General features: G+C 35.3%; 1 protein-coding gene across 1 annotated transcript in view; it reads left to right on the forward strand.

Annotated features, from left to right (window-relative positions):
* The window catches only part of BARD1 (BRCA1 associated RING domain 1), an 82,758-nt gene extending 63,990 nt beyond the window's left edge, over nucleotides 1-18,768 (forward strand). Inside the window, exons 8-11 of the mRNA XM_082631272.1 lie at nucleotides 3,555-3,687; nucleotides 4,266-4,358; nucleotides 14,688-14,785; nucleotides 15,832-18,768. Of these exons, the coding sequence (XP_082487398.1) occupies nucleotides 3,555-3,687; nucleotides 4,266-4,358; nucleotides 14,688-14,785; nucleotides 15,832-16,164 (657 nt within the window). The 3' untranslated portion in view covers nucleotides 16,165-18,768. The remainder of the gene's footprint in view (nucleotides 1-3,554; nucleotides 3,688-4,265; nucleotides 4,359-14,687; nucleotides 14,786-15,831) is intronic.
* Nucleotides 18,769-23,306: the final 4,538 nt, after the last annotated feature.

A 23,306-nucleotide genomic window follows, 5' to 3' on the forward strand; every position in this document is an offset into this window, starting at 1 on the left:
TACCCTTAGACTTTGAAAACTCTTAATGTCCTGCTCTAGACTTAAGCCTTTTAAGTGTGCCCCATCTATAGAATTGGAAGAGAACCTAGAAATTAGCAGTTTAATTTCCTCATTTCATAAATGAGAAAACTGAGATGTAGTGTGATTTGCCCAGGGTTAACCAGCCATAGAAAAAAAAACTTTTTTAATGGATCAATTAGAACTTAAATTTCTTAAATCTTAGGTCAGTATTCATTCAGTCCCATCATACTTAACTATAAATTGGCACTTACTTTATTCATTTGGACTTGAACTCTGCTGGCAGAACATAACTAAGTTGTCATTTGCCAATGTTTCTTTTATGTAAAAGCTGGGAAAGAATTATTTTAGATATGTCAAAAATAAAGATATCTTTATGGTATTATCGGAATCTGAGAGTGGCAATCTTCCTTTTAATTCAACTATCCAATTACTATCGTGTTTTTATTAAATGTAAGAAACCTATACTTTCTTCATGTCACAAGGTTATAGCCTGTGAATGTCGTTATTTACTATCTTAATGGTAGATCCTTGGCTAAGGAAATGATAATGAATGGTAACAAGTCCTTAAGTTGAAAGGGTTGTTTCTTTACGTGTACTCATTAAAATCAAGCTCTGGGATCTGCTTCCCCAGCCACTATCAGACTCCCTTTCACTCATCTTTTTCAGCCACATAGGCTGCCTTGCTGTTTCTTGAATCCCCCCCAAACACGGTCCCATTTCAGGTCCTTAGCATGAGCTGTTTTCTCCACCAGGAACAAATGCAGGGAGCCAGATGTACACATGGCATGCTTCCTCACTCCCTTCGACTCTTTGTATAGTTTTTCAGGTCCTATTATTGATAAACTCATTAATTTGGATAAATTCAGAATAACTAATTTTTCTAAGAAGAAGTTTCATATCTAATTATTCCTTAAATAAGAGTGTATTTAATGCCAGTGTACATAACATCTAATCTCTCTAAAATCAGAGTATTGAAACTTTCGGATATTTTCTGAACATCTTTTGAACCTCCCGGTTCTGAGACCTCTGCTTACTCTCAAATCAGATGCCTTCCTCACTCCCACCTCCCACCCCATATCAGACATGTGGCTTTGATAGCTGTTTGCTTTATTTTATTCTTTTTTTTTTTTTTTTTTTATGCGGTACGCGGGCCTCTCACTGTTGTGGTCTCTCCCGTTGCGGAGCACAGGCTCCGGATGCACAGGCTCAGCGGCCGTGGCTCACGGGCCCAGCTGCTCTGCGGCATGTGGGATCTTCCCGGACCGCGGCACGAACCCGTGTCCCCTGCATTGGCAGGCGGACCCTCAACCACTGCGCCACCAGGGAAGCCCAATTTTATTCATTTTTTAAAGAGCTTTCCTTAACTATGAAAAATTAGTGCCAGTTTCTATTTTTTATTCTAATTTAGAAACTGGATAGGAAAATGCTTGACCTACTTTGGTACTTTCCTGAGGTTGGTGGAAATAGTATCATATGCTATATTTAGAATTGATATCTTTTCATTTTTTATTTCATGCAGAGAACTACTTTAGCTGAAGTGGAGTTATATAAATTGAAAAGTAGTGTGTTCCATTTAGAGCTATTTTATGACACTTATTTGTATAACTGACAAGAATATTTGAAATGCTGTTTTTTAATATTATCGTTGTATAGCAATTGAATGATTAAGCAGACTGAACTATTTTCATCTTATGGAGTGTTTACAGTGTTTAGGTTAGGCCTGGTTACCTCATCTTATAATTTAGTGAATAGGAAAGATAAGTGGACAGAAATGTGATGTCAGTATGTGTGGTGTATGCACAGCATATCCAGGAAAACCTTTGCAACTTGAACTTTAGAGAAAGAAGTAATTAAGTAAGCCTAACTTTTAAGTGTTGGATATTGCCATTAAAAAAACTTTTTATAGAAATCTTTTTTAAAATGTCTTGAATACACACTTTAAATACATAGTAGAATCTTACTTAATGTATTTTGAGTGAATGATTTATTGAGATCAGTCTGTTTACAGTTGTAGCCAACAATTTATGTGTAATGTTGTATGGCATCAGACTGAATAAATTAAATTATCGCTACTCAGATATGTGAAGTGAATATTTAAATATCAATTTTCTCCAATCTACTTGCAGAACTATACTGGTAATTATACCTGCAGTGTTTCACTCATGTTCTGTGGAACTTTTGAGAGCCCAGATGTCCAGAATACATATACACTCATACTTTTAGGAGGACTCTTTGTACGGTGTTTGAAAATTAAAGTATTGTGTTTGGCTTTTTATCTTGTAATACAGTAGTGTTGATTTACGTATTCTTTCTTATCTGCTGGCTCATTGCTTTTCTTTTATCAGGTAGCTTTTGGCTAACTCTCACTCTAATTTCATTTATTAAATTTCTGTTGGCTGCTATTGAAAACACTGTCACGTTGCTTTGAATCTTTCATGTCTAATCTTTAATGGTATCCATTGGTGCCTCCTTTTTATTCTTGCCTTTTTTGTCTTCTGTAAGTTCTAAGTCTTTCTATTAAAATGAAAATATTAGTCTTTGTTAGATCACTTCCCTTTTCATAAGCTGCATTGACTTACTACTGTTGGTGGATCTGATGTAACTTTGGTATTCCTTTGTCTGTTTTCACTTTCTTGGTTTCGAGAGGTAACTGTTTTAGTGTTAAAATTTTGTTTTCTGTCTTTGAGATCAGTGCTGTTCTAGAAGCCTTAGTTTTCTTTAATTTTTTATGTAATCTCAGTTTAAATTAAAAAGACCAAGTTGAGTTTAACTCTATTGGAATAAGTTAGTGGGGGGGAGACAGAGAATTGATCATTTTAAGTGGGTATTTTGGGTTACTTTTAAAAAAGGGGGGAGTGCTTACTGGTGACAGAATGAAGTTGTAAAACCCTAGAGAGACCCAATTTAACATCAAGGAGGGACTTCCTAGTGGCACAGTGGTTAAGAATCCGCCTGCCAGTGCAGAGGACACAGGTTCGATCCCTGGTCCGGGAAGATCCCACATGCCGTGCGGAGCAACTGAGCTCATGCGCCACAGCTACTGAGCCTGCGTTCTAGAGCCCATGAGCCGCAATTACTGAGCCCGCACACCACAACTACTGAAGCCCGTGCGCCTAGAGCCCGTGCTCCACCACAAGAGAAGCCACTGCAATGACAAGCATGCATACTGCAGTAAAGAGTAGCCCCCCACTCGCCGCAACTAGAGAAAGCCTCCGTGCATCAACAAAGACCCAATGCAGCCAAAAATAAATAAATAAAAAATAAAATAAATTTATTAAAAAAAATAGAATCAAGGAAACAAGACATCCTCGGTATAGACAGCTAGCCCAAGTAGTGTTTTATTGGGAGAAGGGGGTAAAGAAATAGAAAAACAGTTATTCAAATGCATTGAGCATTAAGGTTCAATGGAAATTTTGGGGAATTACTAGATAAACTAAGGAATGAAATCCAAGCTTGTATCAATTGAAAGTCAGTTTAATTTTTCTCTAATCTTTAAATGTTTTTAACACTGGCATCTCCTCTTCCATTGACAGGTAAACACTGGTCAGCGCAGGGATGGGCCTCTTGTACTTATAGGCAGTGGACTTTCTTCAGAACAACAGAAAATGCTCAGTGAGCTTGCAGCAATTCTTAAGGCTAAAAAATGTGCTGAGTTTGACAGTACAGGTGAGGATTATTTATTTATTTATTTATTTTTGGTTGAAGAAATTTTTAAATGGGTAATTCCATTGTAGAGCTCCCTTTGATAATTTATATGTTTTAACCATTGGGATCTGACTATACACTTTGAATCTGGTAATAATTCTAAAATGTTTTTGCAGTTATAAACTACTTACAAGTCTTAATTTAGTTAGGAAATATAAAGTTTAAAGCTTTGCACCTATTTTAAGACAGAACAATACATCAGAGCAATTTTATGAGTTTGCTAATGACAAATAAACTGTAATGTAGCATAATGCTTTAATTCCTTAGTTATAATTTGAAATAGAAAAGAAAAATTTGTGTTGGCTACTGTGGCTTTAAGATAATATGGTTTATGATCTGGTTTTTCATGTTGGTAGCCAGAATAGAGAATGAAACTAAATAAAAGAAGTCTTATACCTAAGTATAAAAATTGTTACCTTTCAAGAAAATTCAGGTATAAGTTTATAAAATGTAGACTAACTGTTTATAAAAAGCAGACTGGTTTAAAAACTATTTTGATTTATATTTCTGTTTCTCTTATTGCTTTTTTTGTTTTCCAGTAACTCATGTCATTGTTCCTGGTGATACAGTTCAAAGCACCCTGAAATGTATGCTTGGGATTCTCAGTGGTTGCTGGATCCTAAAATTTGAATGTAAGTATTAGATTTGGGAGAATTACAAAAGGAATTAAGTAATGAAATAAAACGAAATTGACTAATTTCATTTTTATAATGCACTACTGCCAATAATTATTTAAGGACCTTATGCTATTTTTTTTTTTTACCTTTGGTTAGTCACTGCATTTTGAAAAAGCGTCTCATATTAATGGTATCATTTATTTATTTATTTATTTATTTATTTATTTTTCTTTTTTGTGGTACGCGGGCCTCTCACTGTTGTGGCCTCTCCCGTTGTGGAGCACAGGCTCCGGATGCGCAGGCTCAGCGGCCATGGCGCATGGGCCCAGCCGCTCCGCAGCATGTGGGATCCTCCCAGACCAGGGCACGAACCCGTGTCCCCTGCATTGGCAGGCGGACTCTCAACCACTGCGCCACCAGGGAAGCCCTTAATGGTATCATTTAGATGTTCTTAGTAAATATCCACAAGTATGTCCTGGTTTCAAAATCTTTTATTCTACAGTACCAACTATTTTAATCAAGAGTAAATGGATTATGTAATAGACCTGTAAGCTTAAACAATCTGTATTACCATTACATGATATATTTAACTTAATAAATGCATGTTTTAAATATACAACTATGAAATGAAAGTAGTTTATTGCTTTCCCTTTTTGATTCCTAAAAACTTAACTGTATAACTCTCTTTTGCTCTCTTAGCTAATATGGTATATTTTAGGAAGCTGTTTGGCAATTTAGACTGCCCTGTATGTAATACCTGGTTTGGGGCGAATACACTAGGTAGTCTCTAAACCTCTGATGAGAATGTGTCCCCATTCCCCTTTCTAGTTACGTAGTCAAACACCACTACCTTTGGAGCTGCCTCTCACCTTCCCAGCTCTCACTTGTTTATTTTTCTTAACCTTGGATTCACCTAGGACTTAACAAAATAAAAACAAAGCTCATGCAAGGTTATTTTCTACTCCTCAATCACTAAAGTATCTACTTGTGATATGATGGCTAATATAGGACAGTGAAATGACCTTTTTTTGCTAACTGTTTATAAAAGAATAGTGGCTATAAAGGGGGTACACAGGGAATCTTGTTATGATGCAGTTGAGTATCTTGATCCTAGTGGTAGTTATGTTACACAGTCTACACATGTGATTAAATGTCAGATGTACGTGCGCATGTGCGCACACATACACACAAAAGAGCATATATAATTGATGAAATCTGAATAAGTTCTTTGGATTGTATTGGTGTCAAATTCTTGCTTTTGATAATTGTGCTATTGTTGTGTAAGATGTTAACATTGGAGATAGGGTGCATGGAACCTCCCTGTATGTTTCTTTGCAACTGCCTGTGAATCTATAATTATTTCAAATTAAAAAGTTAAAAAAGAATAGTGAGTATTTTTAATGAAACTTTCCTTTTAAGAAGCAAATGATGGATTAGTTTTGAAAAATCTTTTTTATAGCTTTGTGTTTTGAAGGTTTTATGGCAGAGATGCTTGATTTAATCAAAATCTATATTATTAATTTAATCTGTTGTTTGAAATTAACTTGGTTTGTAAAAAAGTTTCCTTTTAGCAACTGATATTCACATCTTTATAAAATACAGCTACCACTTTTCTTGTGATGGTAGTCTCCACTGATTTGGTCTGAGCCGGCTGTGACTAGTAATGCTACTCTATCTGTTCTCATCAATATCTGTTACTAAACTCTGCCAGTCAACCAGTTAAACAAGTATGATAAACAATTGGACTGATTGGCCATTTACATAGAAAAAAAAGTTTCTCTTTATGTCTCTTATTTTTGAACTTTCATTTCCCTTTCTAATCAAGGGGCAAGTCTTATTGGGCCTCAGTATTTAAAAAAATGACTTAAAATGGTTCCATGATTATAGATGTTTTTGTACCGAACTTGTGCCAGAAACCTTGCCTGTGGTTATAGGAAGGAATGGATTTTCATAATAATAAGGTCTCAGTAATAAAGAAGCCATGTGAAATTTTGACTATTAAGACATTTACCACTTACCCAGTAAGTTTAGTTCTTGTGAATTTGCCAAACTTGCATCTGGTTACATATACAGACTACATGATTCATTTCCATAATATCTGCCTTCTTTAAGAAATGGAAGTTTTGTCACTTAATGGCTTGGTCATGTCATTTTTATAGAATCACCGATGGACTCAAGCTGGCCTAATAGCGTGCTGCTTGGTGATTTTCACAGTAGTGAATAATATACTCTAATGTCAATCGTTCTTTTAGGATAAAAGATGGATGGAATCTCTTACTGAAGTTCATATCCCCATATTGTGTAATATAAAGTTCAAATAGGTTTGAGAAATAGGCTTAGGGTTTGAGACAATTACTTTAAATAGCCGCTGGGTTTATAAAAAGAAAGCAAGAACCCTCAAATACTTTCTATCCTAACACATTTTTCTATGGTTTCTGTGTTGTTCTTAATGTCAGGCAACTTAGTGTGATTTAAAAAAAAATGTTCACAGCTATTCAAAACTAGTTGAAAACCATCTATATTAAGGAAAGATGTGGTGGACCAAAGCTTTCAAAATTAATCATAAAGATTTATGACTTATTAAAACTAGATCTTGTGTTTGAGGATATCCACCAGCTTGCCTGGTAGACAGAAGCTTTACTGGCTGAACTATATAGAAAGTTTAGTATCAACTTTTTATGACATTTTCCACAAACCAAGTAAATTAAAGAGGAAATTTCATCTAAACTTTCTCTGTAGAGAACTGTCTTATTTAAAAACTTAAGCAAATTTAAACAAATTAACAAAAAGAATTATACAAAACAGTCTGGATCCATTGGATCCAAATTTAACTATTGGAAGTCTTCTGTTGAAACTTATTTTGTCTTAATTGGTTCATATCTTATTTTTTTATACTATATATATAGAGAGAGCATCTTACAGTGTCATAGTTAATGAACTTTGAATGAACATTCTAAGAATAGGGCATAATTATACTATTGTACTAGCCATTCTGTCTCATCATATTTATTTTACAGATATTTTATCAAATGGTATTTATCTTTATTTTACAGAAATGGGATATACAGCTAGGAAAGTTCCTTCTTCAAGAGTAAATTTGTGCCTGAGATTCTGCTTTAGTCCTAGTTTTGGTGCTAATTCCTCATAGGCAACTAATAACAATCCCTGTACAGGGTGAATTTTGGTAATTAAAGAGGTGACTAGAATGAAGATTAGAAGATATATAAATATGCCATTTTATTCATCTCTTAGAGAATGAAAAAGGTGGAATTGCATCCTAAGGATGTAAACTAGCCTTCAGAAAGTGAAAATGTATTTTACTGACCTGTTCTTTCAGTACACTGCTTTCAAAATCTCCTCTAGCCTAACCTTTTTTAAAAAAAAATTAATTCTGCCTCTTCATTTCTCATCTCATTGTGAAGGGGAGAGCAAATGGTTGTCCTCTTTTCTTTCATAATCTCTTCCTCTTCCCCACTCTCATCTAAGTTTAAATAAAATTGCTGCTATAGAAGTTCTGAAAGGCCTTAGCACCTCAGGGAATTGCTGTGGGAATGTGCCAGACATTTTGCACTGGACTTGTGTCTGTGAGGAGAGGAAGGGCCAGATACAGTGTTTCTTTGTTTTTGTTTTAGATGAGGAAGATAGAGCCTAAGAGGCAATCATTATATCATCATTTTATAAATAACTTCATAATCAGATTAATAAACTTATACTTTTCTATTAAAATTTATTTCTTCAAATGGATGTTGAGTGAGCTGTGGAATTTTAAAAATACAGGTAGTTTTTACTAATCATATTTTGGTAATTATCAAAAAATAAATATACCAAAGCATTTCTGTCAGCTAAGATTGATTAGGCAACTTCATGCTTAGAGAAATATTTTACAAAGATTGTCTAAGAATAAAAACAAATTAACATCTGTTGATATAATAGTCCTACTTCTGAGAATATACTCCAAGCAAGTGATACAAAAGAAAGAAAAAAACCTATTTGCATTATTATTTCTTATAACAAGAAGTAGGGGGGAATAACCGGAATATGAGAAAATTAAGAGCATTCTGGAATGCTTAAAGGTGTTTTCTGAAAAAAAATTTATTTTTGTATGATAATTAGTAGGACTGAAATATGAAAAAACAAATTTGTTTAAATTTTTTAAAGAGCATAAAACAATTATATCTTCACTGTCAATATATAAATGTGTGAATATGTACAGGGAAAGAAACAATCAAAACAGTTGTAGATTGCTAGATGGAAGTCTGTTTATAACAGTTTTAAAATCAATGTATGTTTCTTAAATTCAAGTTTTTTATGAAGAAGTTCAAATTCTCAAGTTCTAATAACAATTAGATCTTCTTTTTGATCTTTTCTAAAACTTAATTGGGTAGGTAAGGGTTTCATTCTTTTGTGTGTGTGTGTGTGTGTGTGTGTGTGTGTGTGTGTGTGTGTGTGTGTGTGTGGTACGCGGGCCTCTCACTGTTGTGTCCTCTCCCGTTGCGGAGCACAGGCTCCGGACGCGCAGGCTCAGCGGCCATGGCTCACGGGCCTAGCCGCTCCGCAGCATGTGGGATCCTCCCAGACCGGGGCACGAACCTGTGTCCCCTGCATCGGCAGGTGGACTCTGAACCACTGCGCCACCAGGGAAGCCCAAGGGTTTCATTCTTAATCAGGGAAATTAGAACCTGTGTATGTATATTGCTCCAATCTAGTACACCAGATTGTTGATACCTGTTGTGCAGACCTAGCAGATAAATTTTAATATGGTTATTGTCCAATAAAAATGGAAGTCTTACATAAATATTTCAGTTTTAAATATATGACTAAAAAAGAACACCAAGTATGAGTTTTTAAATTATTGAGAAAAATTTTGGACATTAGGCTGAGTTTGGTCTGTAACCAAATTTATAAAGAGAAGGATTGTTTTGATATTATTATTCATAATACAAGGTTTTAGAATTGATACCCAGATTTTGCCCAAGCAAACTTTATGATATAGTAATATATTTTTGTGATAGAATTTGACCTGCTTCTCAATATGCATTAAGTAAAATAAATAAATTTAGGAAACTATCCTATGAGGAAATGTATTTTTATGTATAAATATGCTTATAATTAGAATATTGGCTTAAAAAGTAGCCAAAAATAAACAGTTTTTCAATGGTATTTATATGAAAACACAAAATCTAACGATCTGTGACAGTTGATTTCCTAAATCTAAATGTTTGTGATGGCACGAGAGGAGCATTTACCTTTTATTTTACATTTTCAGCCTTCATTTTACTGTCCTTCCACTCTTCACTGTGGAATTTCATAGTATTGGGCTTAGCTCTTCTTTTACTTGCCATCCTATTTTAAAAAAATTACAGTGAGAGTGAATGTTGTTTTTCCATTTTTGTCATTGTTGTAAAAAGTTTCCTCTTAAAAACCATTTCCTTCTGTCTGAAGTTTAGTGATATCATAGCCTATTTGACTAAAAAGCCTACTAGAAAAGCATCTAAAAATAATTTTTTTTATTTTTACACCTTGGGTGTTCATTTTCAATACAATCAGAAAGGAAATTCTTCAGTGTTTATTTTACTAATATGCAGTTTTCTTGAGTTACATAAGTGCCCAGTTTGGATCTAATGACATATTTATTAGGATTTTTGATTTTGACCTGAAATATTTGATTCTGTATTTTCTTTTTTTTTAGGATAACATTTAGTGTTGGCTAAGAGTAATATTTAATTATGATTTTCAGTGCTATTTCAGTTACAAATAGCCAGTGGCTTCAGAAGAATAACAGTTCTTTAAATTAGGAATTTATTTATTGCTCTAGCTTTTGAAGAGAGTAAGCACATTCTGTGGTCTTCATGGAGGGATACTTTCCCCTTTGGACATTTAACAGATCTCCATTTTAACGCTTTATTCTGTCTTCATTGTATTCTATAATCATTTGTATGTAGCTGTAGATTCAGAAGCCCTTTCTTCTACTCCCTCCCATTTGTGCAATCCTTTTTTTCTTTCTAAAGCTAAGAAAAGTGACTAAGCTTAATATAGATTAGTGAACATCATCAGTGGTTCATGCAGCTGAAATGAAAATGTACATCCATGGATATATGTGCTTTTATGAGGTAGGAGGCAAGAGTGGCTACTAGAGATTCAGAATAAAGGAATACATTTCTGGATGGTACAAGCTTCTTTTTAAAAAAAATCATATCCCAGAATTCATAAGCTGCATTAGTATACAGATTCTAGACTTTGCTTAGGTAGCCAGAGCTACCTTAATGACTTTGAGTTAATGACTTTGAGTTAAGCAGTACTTTGGGAATTGGGCTGCTTACCTCTATATAAAAAAGTAACAAAGTCAGGGCAAAAGGAAAGATTACCTGAAATGGTAGACATGATCCGGAATACATCTGTGCTGAAAAGAATCTTAGTTTTAATAAGATAGGTAGTTGATTCCTGTACTTCTGAAAAATGATAACTTTGGTCAAAATCTTAAAATATAATAGAACATGTGAAAAGTAAGAAAGATGATATAAAGCATACATTTTACAAGGATAGTGGCTTGACACATTTTAAAGTATATATCGTTCTGTCATATTCAGAAATCTCCTGTGTTTACATAAACAATATAAATTATTCATGTATAGTCATTTCAGTTTGGATTCAGATCCTCCTATTTAGCTGAGAAAGTTAACTAGTGATCTTGCATATGCATATTTCTTCACAAGAATCCATTTCTGCTGAACTATTTTATTGGCAGATAATGGAATAATATGGACTTTATTAAGTACAAATACAAAATATAATTTGGTTGACTTTTAGGATGTATTTTTTGTTGAAGTATAGTTGATTTACAATGTATTAATTAGTGCTGTACAGCAAAGCAATTCAGTTATACATATATATACATTCTTTTTTATATTTTCCATTATAGTTTATCATAGGATATTAGATATAGTTTTGTGTGCTATACAGTTAGGAAGTATCTTTAAATTGGTGGAAAAAGACCTGTTTTAAATCTTTATAGAGATTAAGGATTACAGTATATATTATACTTTAGATGAGTTTATGACTAGGAACATTGTGAAAGTTCTGATAGTTTTTTTAACATGGAAAATAGATTTAACACTTCTTGCTGCAGTTTGCTTAACTAACATGTTGAGTAATTAAAACCTTAAAATATTATCTATTATTTAGGTTTGTTAATTAGGTAGTATTTTGGCTTGTAGATTCTTCCATTTCATTGATAATGTTAATATATCAGCATTTAGGTTGCTGAAAGTTTAAAGCATTTCATTCTTGTTTTGGTAAATCAGTTCAATTGGTTTATCTCAAAAGAAATCTACTAGGAAGTTGATATGAAGTGTAATTATTGTAAATGTCTACTGAGAAGTATGAACGTTCTGAAACTCATAGGGTACAAATGAGAGAGTGGCAGCTTTGGCATCAGGTTAAACAAACTCATTGATTCACTGAAGACAAAGCCAAATGCATTGTTCTCCCCCCTCCAACCCCCGACTCCCAGGTAGCCAGCAGTTTTTGACATTTTGGTATACTTTTTGGCTAATCTCTTAAAAATAAGGATCCTCCTATTTAGTCATCTGTTAAATGGTTATGTCATTTATTTTGAGATACAGTATATTAAATCTGAGGAGAGAGTACCTGGCATTTCCTAAGATGCTTTATTTTTTTAATGAAATAAAGATAAAGAAACACTGATCTAGAAGCTGGAGGATATCTGAGTTCTCGTCTCACATGTATCACTGGGAAAGCTGCTTAAATCTCTTAGGATTTCAGTTTCCTTATCTATGAAATGAAGAGGTTGATTAGACAAGCATCAAGTCAAATTGGCAATCTAAGTCCAAAACAGATAAAATTTATGTGGTTTAGTTCAGCATAATCATTTAATTTTTGTGTCTTTAGGTATGATGTACATTTTCCTATTTGTTACAGTCTCCATAACTCCCTACCACTTAACACAAGGTTCCCCACATGATTATGTAATTTGAATGGCCCTTTAGGTGTTTGAGTTACAGTCTTTGGACTAGATGTCACACCCGAGTTTCAAAAAATTCTCCATGTTTTCTGTTCTACAACAGCAATTCTAACAGATTGTTATAGACCTAGAAACTGTTCCTTAGTTTTCAGGGGGAAGCTATATTTTCCTTCTTTAGCTGATATTAAGTGGTAGAGAGAGTTGGCAAATTGTTACTTGGAATAAAAGGATATCAGAGGAACACATTCTTCATTTAGCTCAGTAATTGTAATTAGAGCATTGGCTTTTTCTGCCTGCCTTTACAGAAATTTACTGAACAATTGCTATGAGGCTGAAAGTTTTGTGACTTGAGGCATATTTTCACTGAAAGAGTACTGGCATCTTCCTCTGGTAGTGCCATGCTGCCCTCTTGGTGTCTGCCATCTCATTTCTCTTGATGCCATGCTTATCTCATTCTAGTATCTGTTAAGACTACATTCTGTTGATTGACTAACGCTGGCATATTGCCTGGATCAATTAAAACCATTTTAGTATGCTTTTTTGACAGTTTAAATAACCAGTCAAATAAACCCATAAAATGGATAAGCAGCCAGCATAGGCACAGCCCATTTATTTATTTCTGTAGTTAAACATTAGCTCTTTACTTGTTACAGTTACTTGATGTTATAGGAGTATTCAGTGTTCAGTCCTTGGCTTTATATGCTGGCATATACAGTTCATCTAAAGATACTGGTATAAATTCTCTTCAAATATCATCAGGAAAGGAGGTTTAGGAAGGGGGTTACATGCTTAAGTGATAAAAAGTAAAAGTAGTAATTTATATGTAAAATAATGAGTTTGAGGTAAGTCAGTGATTTGGCTAGATTGGTAATGTTTTTTTGCATTGGTGTTTAATGTAGAACCAATATATGATGTCATGTAAGCACACTGTCAGTGTTTCTCATATGATTTTGACCTAGTCAAAAATTTTATTTTGAGACTCATTTTCAATATACAGTAAAGTTAATATTTTAGTATTAGCTTCATTGGAAAGATAGTTTTTTTGTTTTGTTTTATTTATTTATTTTTTTTAGATGTTGGGGGTAGGAGTTTATTAATTAATTTATTTATTTTTGGCTGTGCTGGATCTTCGTTTCTGTGCGAGGGCTTTCTCTAGCTGTGGCAAGCGGGGGCCACTCTTCATCGCGGTGCGCGGGCCTCTCACCATCGCGGCCTCTCCCGCCACGGAGCACAGGCTCCAGACGCGCAGGCTCAGTAGTTGTGGCTCACGGGCCCAGTCGCTCTGCGGCATGTGGGATCCTCCCAGACCAGGGCTCGAACCCACGTCCCCTGCATTAGCAGGCAGACTCTCAACCACTGCGCCACCAGGGAAGCCCCGGAAAGATAGTTTTTTTATACCCTGTGAATAGTTATTAAAAATTCTATTTTTAAAATATAATTTTTACTACATGCAAAAAACCAACAATTTTTTATAAAAACCATCATATTTATGATAAGTTAGTGAGAAGAGTAGAATTCAGCGTAACAAACTTAGCTAAATATGTTCCTTGTATTGAAAACACTGGGGACTAAAACACAGGCAAAACTAGCAAAAAATTAAGAATCACATGATAGGGAATTATAGATATGCCAGGGTTGAGTGTTCAACTGGAATATGCATTAATAGTCCCAAGTTAAGAAAAAATTCAGTCCCTTGACAAAGCTCTGCTTTTGGCAAGATAGATGTATTCAGTCATTCAGTCAGTCACCAAGTCATCTCTAGACTGGTGACTTCAGTGGGTACCTGTCAATTCCAAACATGTCCCAGACTCTGCTTTACTGTTTATTTTAACAAGAGCTGTAGAGCCCCTGTTATTTGACCAGCTTAATAAGCGAGGTGTTCTGGACTCAAGTACTTTCCTTAATGTCAGATCACTTACAGTCTAACAGGAGGTTAGGCATAGGACTGCCAGAATGAGTGGGGCAGGTGATAAGACCTCAGGGTCAGATCATTGTGGGCTGAACTAAATGAGGAACTTTTTATTACTTTAATTTTGATAATAGTTATAAATTAAAATTTAGATTTTTATTCTTGTACATGAAATAATATACTGATTTAGGTTTTTCAGAAAGAAAACTAAAATTTGTATTCAGTACTACTTCATTGCTCAGTTCTCTGAAGGAAAGATTTCTTACATTTTCTTTATATGGAAAACCAGTTTTATTACATTTTGTTTTGGCATAAGTAAGGTTTCTTTTTCTGTTTCAGAACAATTTTTAACCATGAAGAAGAAAAATCACTTAGGTAAATGGCATAATTTCAATGTGAAAGAAGCAATGCTCACTTGATATTTATTTTGCTTTTATCCTCGTTTTTTCCCCAGGGGTGAAAGTATGTCTACAAAGAAGAGAATGTGAACAGGAAGAAAAGTATGAAATTCCTGAAGGACCACATAGAAGCAGGCTCAACAGAGAACAGCTGGTATTTTCCTTTTGATACTACTTTTATTGTTCTTATTATAACTTAATACTATTATTACCATCAGGCAAAACTTCTCCTGCCCTTTCAACAAGTACAGGTGACTGATTAAAATTTTAATTGTGCTTATTTCAAGCACTTGATTCTGAGAGATGATCACAATGAGCAGTAAAAAACAGAAGGTAATAATTTCATACTGTTACTAGATTTTGGGCATCTTGAACATTCCATAAACCTTTCAGAATCTGAGGTGAGTCTCAGATATAGGAAGTAGCTTGAGAGAAGACTTAGAGCTACTGCTCGGATTTAGTTAACCATGTCTTTATTACCACATATTGTAGTTTTAATGGATAAAATTCCATTACCCTGTTGACATATAGGTATATTAAAAATGCCAAAGAAAAGTTTTTGTAGAAGGGACTTGTGAAACTTTTTCCGTAAAGCTCACAGAAGTGTGTTTCATATCTAATTGGATCCCTAGCCATGGCCTTATAATGTATTGTGTTCTAAGGAAAACATCTCTAGAATCCTGGAGGCCACACTCCCACGTCACTGCTCTGGGGACCTTAGATTGGTAGTATATAGGAACCTAAATATGGATGGGCAGAATTGGAAAACTCCATAGAAAAGCTGTTACTCTTACAATTAAGTTTGGCTTGGTATCCGTGAGGCATGTTTCAGATACCCTAGGAAGGAATTCTTGGGGCTTTAAGTCCCACGAAATAGGAATAAATATTCTGATATAAGATGCTTGATGAACAGGTTTTATGTAGATGTATACCACACACACAGACACACACACAGAGCACACCTAAAATGTGAGAACAGTGAAAAGCACGAGTCTTAAGGAAAAAATTGTATAGGAAACCTTTATTTGCATGAGTATTTTTTTTTTACCTAAATGGTTTATTTGAAATACAACTTGTCCTAGCACCTCATTAAGTAGCTTCTTAACTGCTTGTGACTTTTTTTTTTATTTCCCTATTCATATGCAGTGTTTTAAAATATTTTGGTCTGCTTTTAATGAGCTTTTTTTTTTGTTTTTTCAGTTGCCAAAGCTGTTTGATGGATGCTATTTCTATTTTGCGGGAAGCTTCAAACACCATCCAAAGGACAACCTTATTAAGCTTGTCACTGCAGCTGGGGGACAGATCCTCAGTAGAAAGCCCAAGCCAGACAGTGACGTGACTCAAACCATCAATACAGTCGCGTACCATGCCAAACCTGATTCTGATCAGCACTTCTGCACACAGTATATCATCTATGAGGATTTGTCTAATCATCGCCCAGAGAGAGTTAGGCAGGGCAAAGTCTGGATGGCTTCTTCCAGCTGGTTTATAGATTGTGTGATGTCCTTTGAGTTGCTCCCTCTTGACAGCTGAATCCTATACCAGATGTACATTTCAACTTGAACTTACAGTGTGAGAGCCCAGTGACTGCACTGTTTTGATCATTCACATTTTTACAAATAGATAGACTCATTCATACATTTTTTTCCCCTGAATTAAAAAAAAACAAATTGCCAGACTATAAATTCATTCTATGTTTACCATTTAGATGCGGAGATTGCTTTAAGGGATTTTTCTTTTTAAAACTGGCATATGTGGTGATTCATCATGTCTTTCTATTCACATTATCAGCTGTCAAAGATTAATGAGAGGGGATCAGAACTGTTGGTTAAACATACAAGTGGTATCATTATGTCTCACCCTTTTAATGTTCCTTGATGAAAAAAATCCACACCTGCCACCAGCAAAAATACTTGCCTTCGTTTAGTAAGCAAATAATATTGTCAAATAATTTATTCTGGCTTTGTTATAATGAAAATAGATTACCTGGTCTAAATTTGCCACCATAGGTGTTAAATTCTTCTCCTGTCTACAGTTGTATTTATTTTGCTACTTATAATTTACTTGTTCCTACATTTTTGTTCCCTTTTTTAAAAAATCTTGTCTCTTAATCAGGAAATCATGATTTGAATCTCAACATTACTGTTCTCTGGTGGTGAAAGTCAACATTGGACTCATGATATATATTTTTATTGTATATATTTGCTTATTGTTAATCAACTTATAACTGTGTTAATAATATATATATAATGTGTGTGTAGAACATTTTCTCTAACACATTTTAGAGACATTGTTAGTCAAGTGTAAATAAATTAGGGAGCTGTCTTTCTGGTAGACCTTACGTATTGCTAAAATAATTTTTCTGTAGGTCTTAATTTCTTTCTTTATAAATTGTCTTTCATTTTTGGATTGCTGGGGAGGCAGAAGTTGGTGATTACTTGATTTAGAACAGATTTTTGTCCAGGTGATACAAAAGGCTATGACAGTAAGTTTAATGGTAGTAGTAAAAAGAACTTATTCATAATACCAGGACCATCAAGGCTGCAGAATAGTAGACAGGACGTCACCTGAGAATGGGGAGACCTGGGAAGGTTACTCTGGTCTGAGTGTTCTTATTTGTGAATCAATAAGGTAGATTAGATCATTTTAAAACATTTTCTAAGAAGTAGAATTCTTTAATAAGTCTTTCTAGAAATTTAATGTACTTTAATATTAAAGGCATGGAAAGGGTGTTACTGTTGAGACTTGCCAGTTTGGTCCCTTTGGGGCCAAAGGGAATAGTTTGGTAACCACTAGATTAGAATACTGAGATTCTGAAGTTCATGAATATTTCAAGATCCATTTATTTGATGTTTGAGATTCAGCTGATTATTTCAAAATAAAATTTACTTTAATCCCTTCTTCGACATGTTATTTTTCTATATGAAGAAATAAATTATGTGAACACAATAATACTGCTGACCCTGACCTTCAAGGGTGAATTAGCTCTGAAACATTCTCTCCAACCAGTATTGTGTTTGCTCCACATTTCATTCAAATGGACAATGATAAACAACATAGCACCAAGCAAATCTGAGGGGTTAGATAATGTCTGGATTAAATAATTTAAGACTCTGGGATTTTGGTTGTCATTTTTGATTTATAACTGACTTTTAGTCACTTTCTATTGCCTCATTGGTCATATTCCTAGACAGTTGTGTGTTTTGTTCCTCTGATCTGAATCCCCGTTTGTAAAAACACTTTGGGGAGTTGCTACTCGCTTTCCTTCATTCACTTTCTTGGTTTGTCCTCCTCCCTCTTTGTTGTATTTTGTGTCCCACTATTAAGCAGTTTTGTTTTTGGTTTCTTTAAATACTTATTTTGGCAGCAGTTAATTGATGTTAAGCTCTTGAAACTTGTATTTTCTGTATAGATATACTTGTAATTATTTTCATTTTTCAGTCATAGATTCAAGCTTCCTTTTTATTTACCATAAATCACTAAAGTTCTTTGTGCTTCCACATCTCTGTTTCTTCTATAGAGCTGACTCACTCTGCACTGTTGAAGAACGAGCCTCTGCAAGACTTGTGAGGAAATCTTTCAGCTGACAAAAGCTTGTCTTTTTGAGCACTGTATTTCTAAAGTATATTAGGTACTTTATTACTTAAACTTTTTTGAATGCAGTGTAACCTTGGTAGTTTGGAATCATCATAAAGACTCATTTATTACACAGTGATTCCTTGTGGTTCATTTTTTTTAAACTGAAATGTAATAGACATAGTACTGTATCAGTCTCATATGTGCGTCATAGTGATTCAATATTTTATATACATTTCAAAATGGTCACCTTGTTAACTAGTTACCATTTATCACCACACAACGTTATTACAATATTATTGACTATATTTCCTATGCTTCGCATTACATCCCCATGACTTTATGTCCCTCCATGTTGTCGCAAATGGCAAGATTTCATTCTTTTTTATGGCTGAATTTGTTGATATTGTATATAAACATTGTACATATAAGTCACATCTTTTTCCACTTTCTCTTGATGGGCTCTTAGGTTGTTTCTGTATCTTGGCTATTGTAAATAATGCTGCAGTGAACATTGGGGTGCATATATCTTTTCAAGTTAGAGTTTTTGTTTTCTTCAGATAAATACCCAGAAGTAGGATTGCTGGATCATATGGTAGTTCTATTTTTAACTTTTTGAGGAACCTCCATATTGTTTTCCATAGTGGCTGCATGAATTACGTTCCCACCAACAGTGTAAACAGGCTTTTCACAAGGAAGATGGGTTGTGTTTCAGTCTGCTTTCTGAGTAGTTCCGTTGGGCGGGTTGGCCCACCTGTGCTAGCAGGTTAGGTGGGGAGTGCACCAATGGCCTCTCCCAGCAGCTCAATCTCTGGGTAGTGTTTCCACCATCCCAGCCCCTCCAGCTGATGCTTTCAGATTTGCAAATATCTCTCTTTCACACAGTCTTAGCACTTTTCAAACCGGTGTTATTTAGCTGGGTCTTGATTCTAGAGAGACCACATGTGTGCCATTTAAGAGGGAAGTCTTAGTTTCTTATAGCACTTTGGGACCTTTTCTAAGCCAGACCTTTTTGAGGCTGGTCTCTCTGGTATAGATCCTAGGGGCTGGGGTGCCTGCTGTGGGGCCCCAACCCCACGCTCCTCCAGGAGAAGCTCCTGCCTGGTGAAATCCCTTCTTATTGTGTGCCACCAGGTGTGGGTGGGATTTTTGGCAAGAGCGTTTCTCTGCCACTCCTACCCATCTCAATGTCCTTTTATCTTTTCTTGTGGAGCAAGTATTCAGTTAGTTCTCAGGTTCTATTCAGAAGGAATTGATCCAAATGTAGTTTTGTATTTGTCGTGTTTGTGGGAGGAGGTAAGTTCAGCCTCTTCCTATGCTGCCATCTTGAATCACCTCTGTCAGAGTCTTATGGTTCTACTGAAGTCAGAGGGTTGGGAGCTTTTCTACAGTGTTACACATGGCTTTTTTCTAGTTCTAGTTCTACCTGTATTTTGCAGTTTTCCCCTTGACAGCTGCTACTTTATAGCTACTTACCTATTTCCATGAATACATTACCCTATCTAATTTGTTATTTTTTTTTTTCTTTTGACTTTCTGGGAAATGGAAACCAGATAGGAAGCATATTAGAATTATGGATGAAATAAGGATAAATAAACAATGTGTGAGAGTTTTAATGATTCACCTAAGAGTTAGATACTTAAATTTTCATAAGTAAGACTTATCATTTATTTCATCTTTCTTGATTTCTTTTAAGCCTTCTTTGTGAATTCAGCAGTTAAGTGACCTCTGCATAGATGAAGATTGTGTTTTGGAAGGTTTGATGTTTCCTGTGGAAATAAGATGCAGAGAGGGAGACCACATTACACGTTAGCTCTTACTGCCTCCATGAGTTGGGGTAGAAAAAAGAGTCAATGATGTTCTAAAGGTTTGTGTACCTCATCATACTCACAAATGTCTATTCTCTAAATGTGGCAGGAAATAATGTTTTATTTGATAACGATAAGCCACTATTTTATTTGAAGACGGAGTGAACTACAAATTGTGAACTTAATGTATATCTTTATAAGTCAGCCCTTTTCAAGAATATGCACATCAAAGCAACTAATAAATGAAAACTAAGCAGTTCTAATTTTTTTTCCCAGTCAACTGATATGTATTATGTTTGGCTACTTAGCTGCATACTCTTATGAATTAGGGATTGTTGATTATTTGTGTAGCTTTCTAAGGCTCTGAGTGCACCTTTCTATACCTGGAAGTTTCTATTAGAATGGTGATATGGGAGAAGTGAGGAAAACCCTAAACTTTTCTGACTCTGACCTGGTTTAAAGGGTTTGCGATTAACACCCCAGCACTTATAAGGATCCCTTTGGTCCCAGTGCTCCAGTTTGCCTGTGCAAGCCACTCTGAGAAGGTCAGTGAGCCTCACATCAGGCTTGAAGATTGGATTAAAGACCCAGGAAGGGCATGCCTCCTGCACAAGGTTTGAAGTCAACTGGACTTGGGTTTGTTTACCATGTCTTTACTAGTTTAGTTAACCTGTGTATACAGTTATAAAGTTGGGATAATACTGTCTGTCTCACTTGGATGTCAAGGTGGATGAAAGCACTGAGCACCTTGTAGACACTCACAGGATCACCTTTCATTCCTATGTGAGCGAGATGGATCAGAGACATCTTTAAAAGCCACTCTTGAAAAGTGGCTTTGGGGAGCACAGCTCATCTCGGTCCTGAATCGTCCTGGCCATTGTCCCCATCCCCAGCTCAACTGCTGGCTGTCCTATCTTCACTTTACTGACATTAGCCTTAACAACATCCAGGACCTGGCTTGTCTGGCTAATTTCTCACATCTGACTTCTCTCCCCAGCTATGAGTGAAGTTTCCCCAGCTATGTAGCCTCTCCTACCCATTCAGGTAAGATTTTGTTTGGCTTTCATACCCTGAATGCATGTACTTTGGGTACCAAGACTACTTGCCTTCCATACTTAATATATGCCCCTTAGAAGACGCTGGCCAAACTTCTCCTGTCAACATTGTGTCACAATCCCTTTGGGGCACTTCAACCCTTCTGTATGACTTTGGGATAGACTTACTTTACACATCTCTTTAAAAAAAAAAAAAAGGTTGATTTTTTGCTGCCTTTGGTTTATAACTTGTGAAACTCATATTTTCATTATTAATACTACAAAATTTTCAAAACCACTCCCCATTGCCTGCTGGCTAAAATAATATTGCCAAAATGTTCTTCCATCAGTGAAATATATAGATCTTTTTCTAAATTTTACCAATGTGGCTACCTTCAAGTTTTTTAATAACTCTTCTTACAGGAGTATTACATAGCTACTGTAGAAAATTTGCAACATACAAAAACACAAGGAAGAAAATCATAGCCAAATTCAGGGACCATAAACTGACAAATTGGTTTTTGGCTTTCATAATTTAAAAAAATAGATTTAATGCCATTGAAAGGTCATGTATGCTTCAGTTTTCCACAGTCCCCATCACTCCTTACTGTCTTATCCCGCTTCCACTTTATTCACTTACTTGGGCCTTGGAAATATTGAGTTAATCCACAACTCAGAATAACAACTATTAACATTCTTATCTTTTCTTCTATGCAAGCACACACACATATAGCTTTTATAACTAAGGATTTAAACCCTGAAAATACTTCCCATATTTTTCCATGTAATTAAATATTCCTAAATGTAATTTCCTGTAGTTGTATAGTAACCTATCAACAACATGTACTATAATTTATCAAATCTGTGCTATTGAATATTTGGGTTATTTCCATTACAGATAAAGCTGTATAAACATCTTTAAAATACATTTTGGTCCTGGGGGAAGGGAGAGATTTTCTTTAAAATGTGAAGCCAAGTCAGTATCTACCATTACCATCTCTATAAAATGCAGTGCACAGCCTACATATTTAAATTAAGACCTATAGTTACGCTTAAAATATAAAAATTAGAAAATGAGCCTTCGTTGATTGCTATGATTTTCTTGAGTTGATGAGGCTTTACATGTAAGGTTCAGAACACTCCTGCTCTTATGGGTTAGAAGCTAATTAGAAAAAGAAGCAGAAAAGGAATTTTAGGCTGTTTGGTAGAGATCTTACGGGTCATCTTGCCAGTGAGGAGCTCTTGTGTTAAGATGAGGAAACGGGCCTGGAGACCTTTAGATCACATACCTCGTTATTGGCTGGGCCCAGATTAAAAGCATGTATTTTTCTATTTATGCCATGTCACCTACCAGGGTACATTGCTTCTTTAAGAAATCCAAAGCACTCGCTGTTATAGGGCCTATAATCTGACTTCTACTTAAAAGAACTTATTAAGCTGATGTAGAGCATCTAGAAGAGTAGATGGCATCCATCCCCTGCATGCTGTGACCCCCACCTGCCTCTACCTCAGCAGACGTTACTAATCATTACTTCTGTTTTTGAGACCAAAAAGGGCCTTAAAATCTTTCGCAACTCTTACTTCAGGCAGCCACAACCAACTGGTCAAGTTGGTTTATCAGTTTGGATGTATTTACCATCACTAAACTGAGCCATGCTTGAAAAATTTAAGGAATCTTTATATGTGCATTGCTTTCCCCACAGCATACGGGAATTATAGGACCTATTCCAGTCACTAATTGTGGCTCAGTACAGAAGTGATTCTCAAGTGGGAGGCCATGCCCTCCTAGTTGAGGGTTGAAGGGGAATAAAAGCTCAAAGACAGGGAGAAATTGGGAAGGAGGAACATGGTTTGAAAAAGCTCTCTAGGTGATTTTAATGCCTGCACTTCCCACAGTGCAAGTTACATCTTTGGTACTATTTATTGTTGGAAATTTATTTGTGATGTGGTCACACCATTTAGAGATTGTATTCTGATTCATGCACCTATTGCAATGCAAAATGTGCATGTGTGTATTTGACTAGATGTAACTCTATATTGTGTATGTAATATATCTGATTCCTCAAGACATGCATTTCTAAAGCTAAGGTATGCGGCTTTTGCTATAGAAGTGGTTGATGCATGTGCCTTAAAATCATCATTCTCACTATAATAATCATTTCTTTTTTCTGTGTGTGCTGGAGTTCTGATACCTGGTGGTAAATTCATATTATTTTTCTGGGCTGTGGAAGTAATGATTCGTAAGTATCATGTTTAT

This window comes from Mesoplodon mirus, assembly GCF_964341445.2.
Source record: "Mesoplodon mirus genome assembly, chromosome: 8".
Taxonomy (NCBI): Eukaryota; Metazoa; Chordata; class Mammalia; order Artiodactyla; family Ziphiidae; genus Mesoplodon; species Mesoplodon mirus.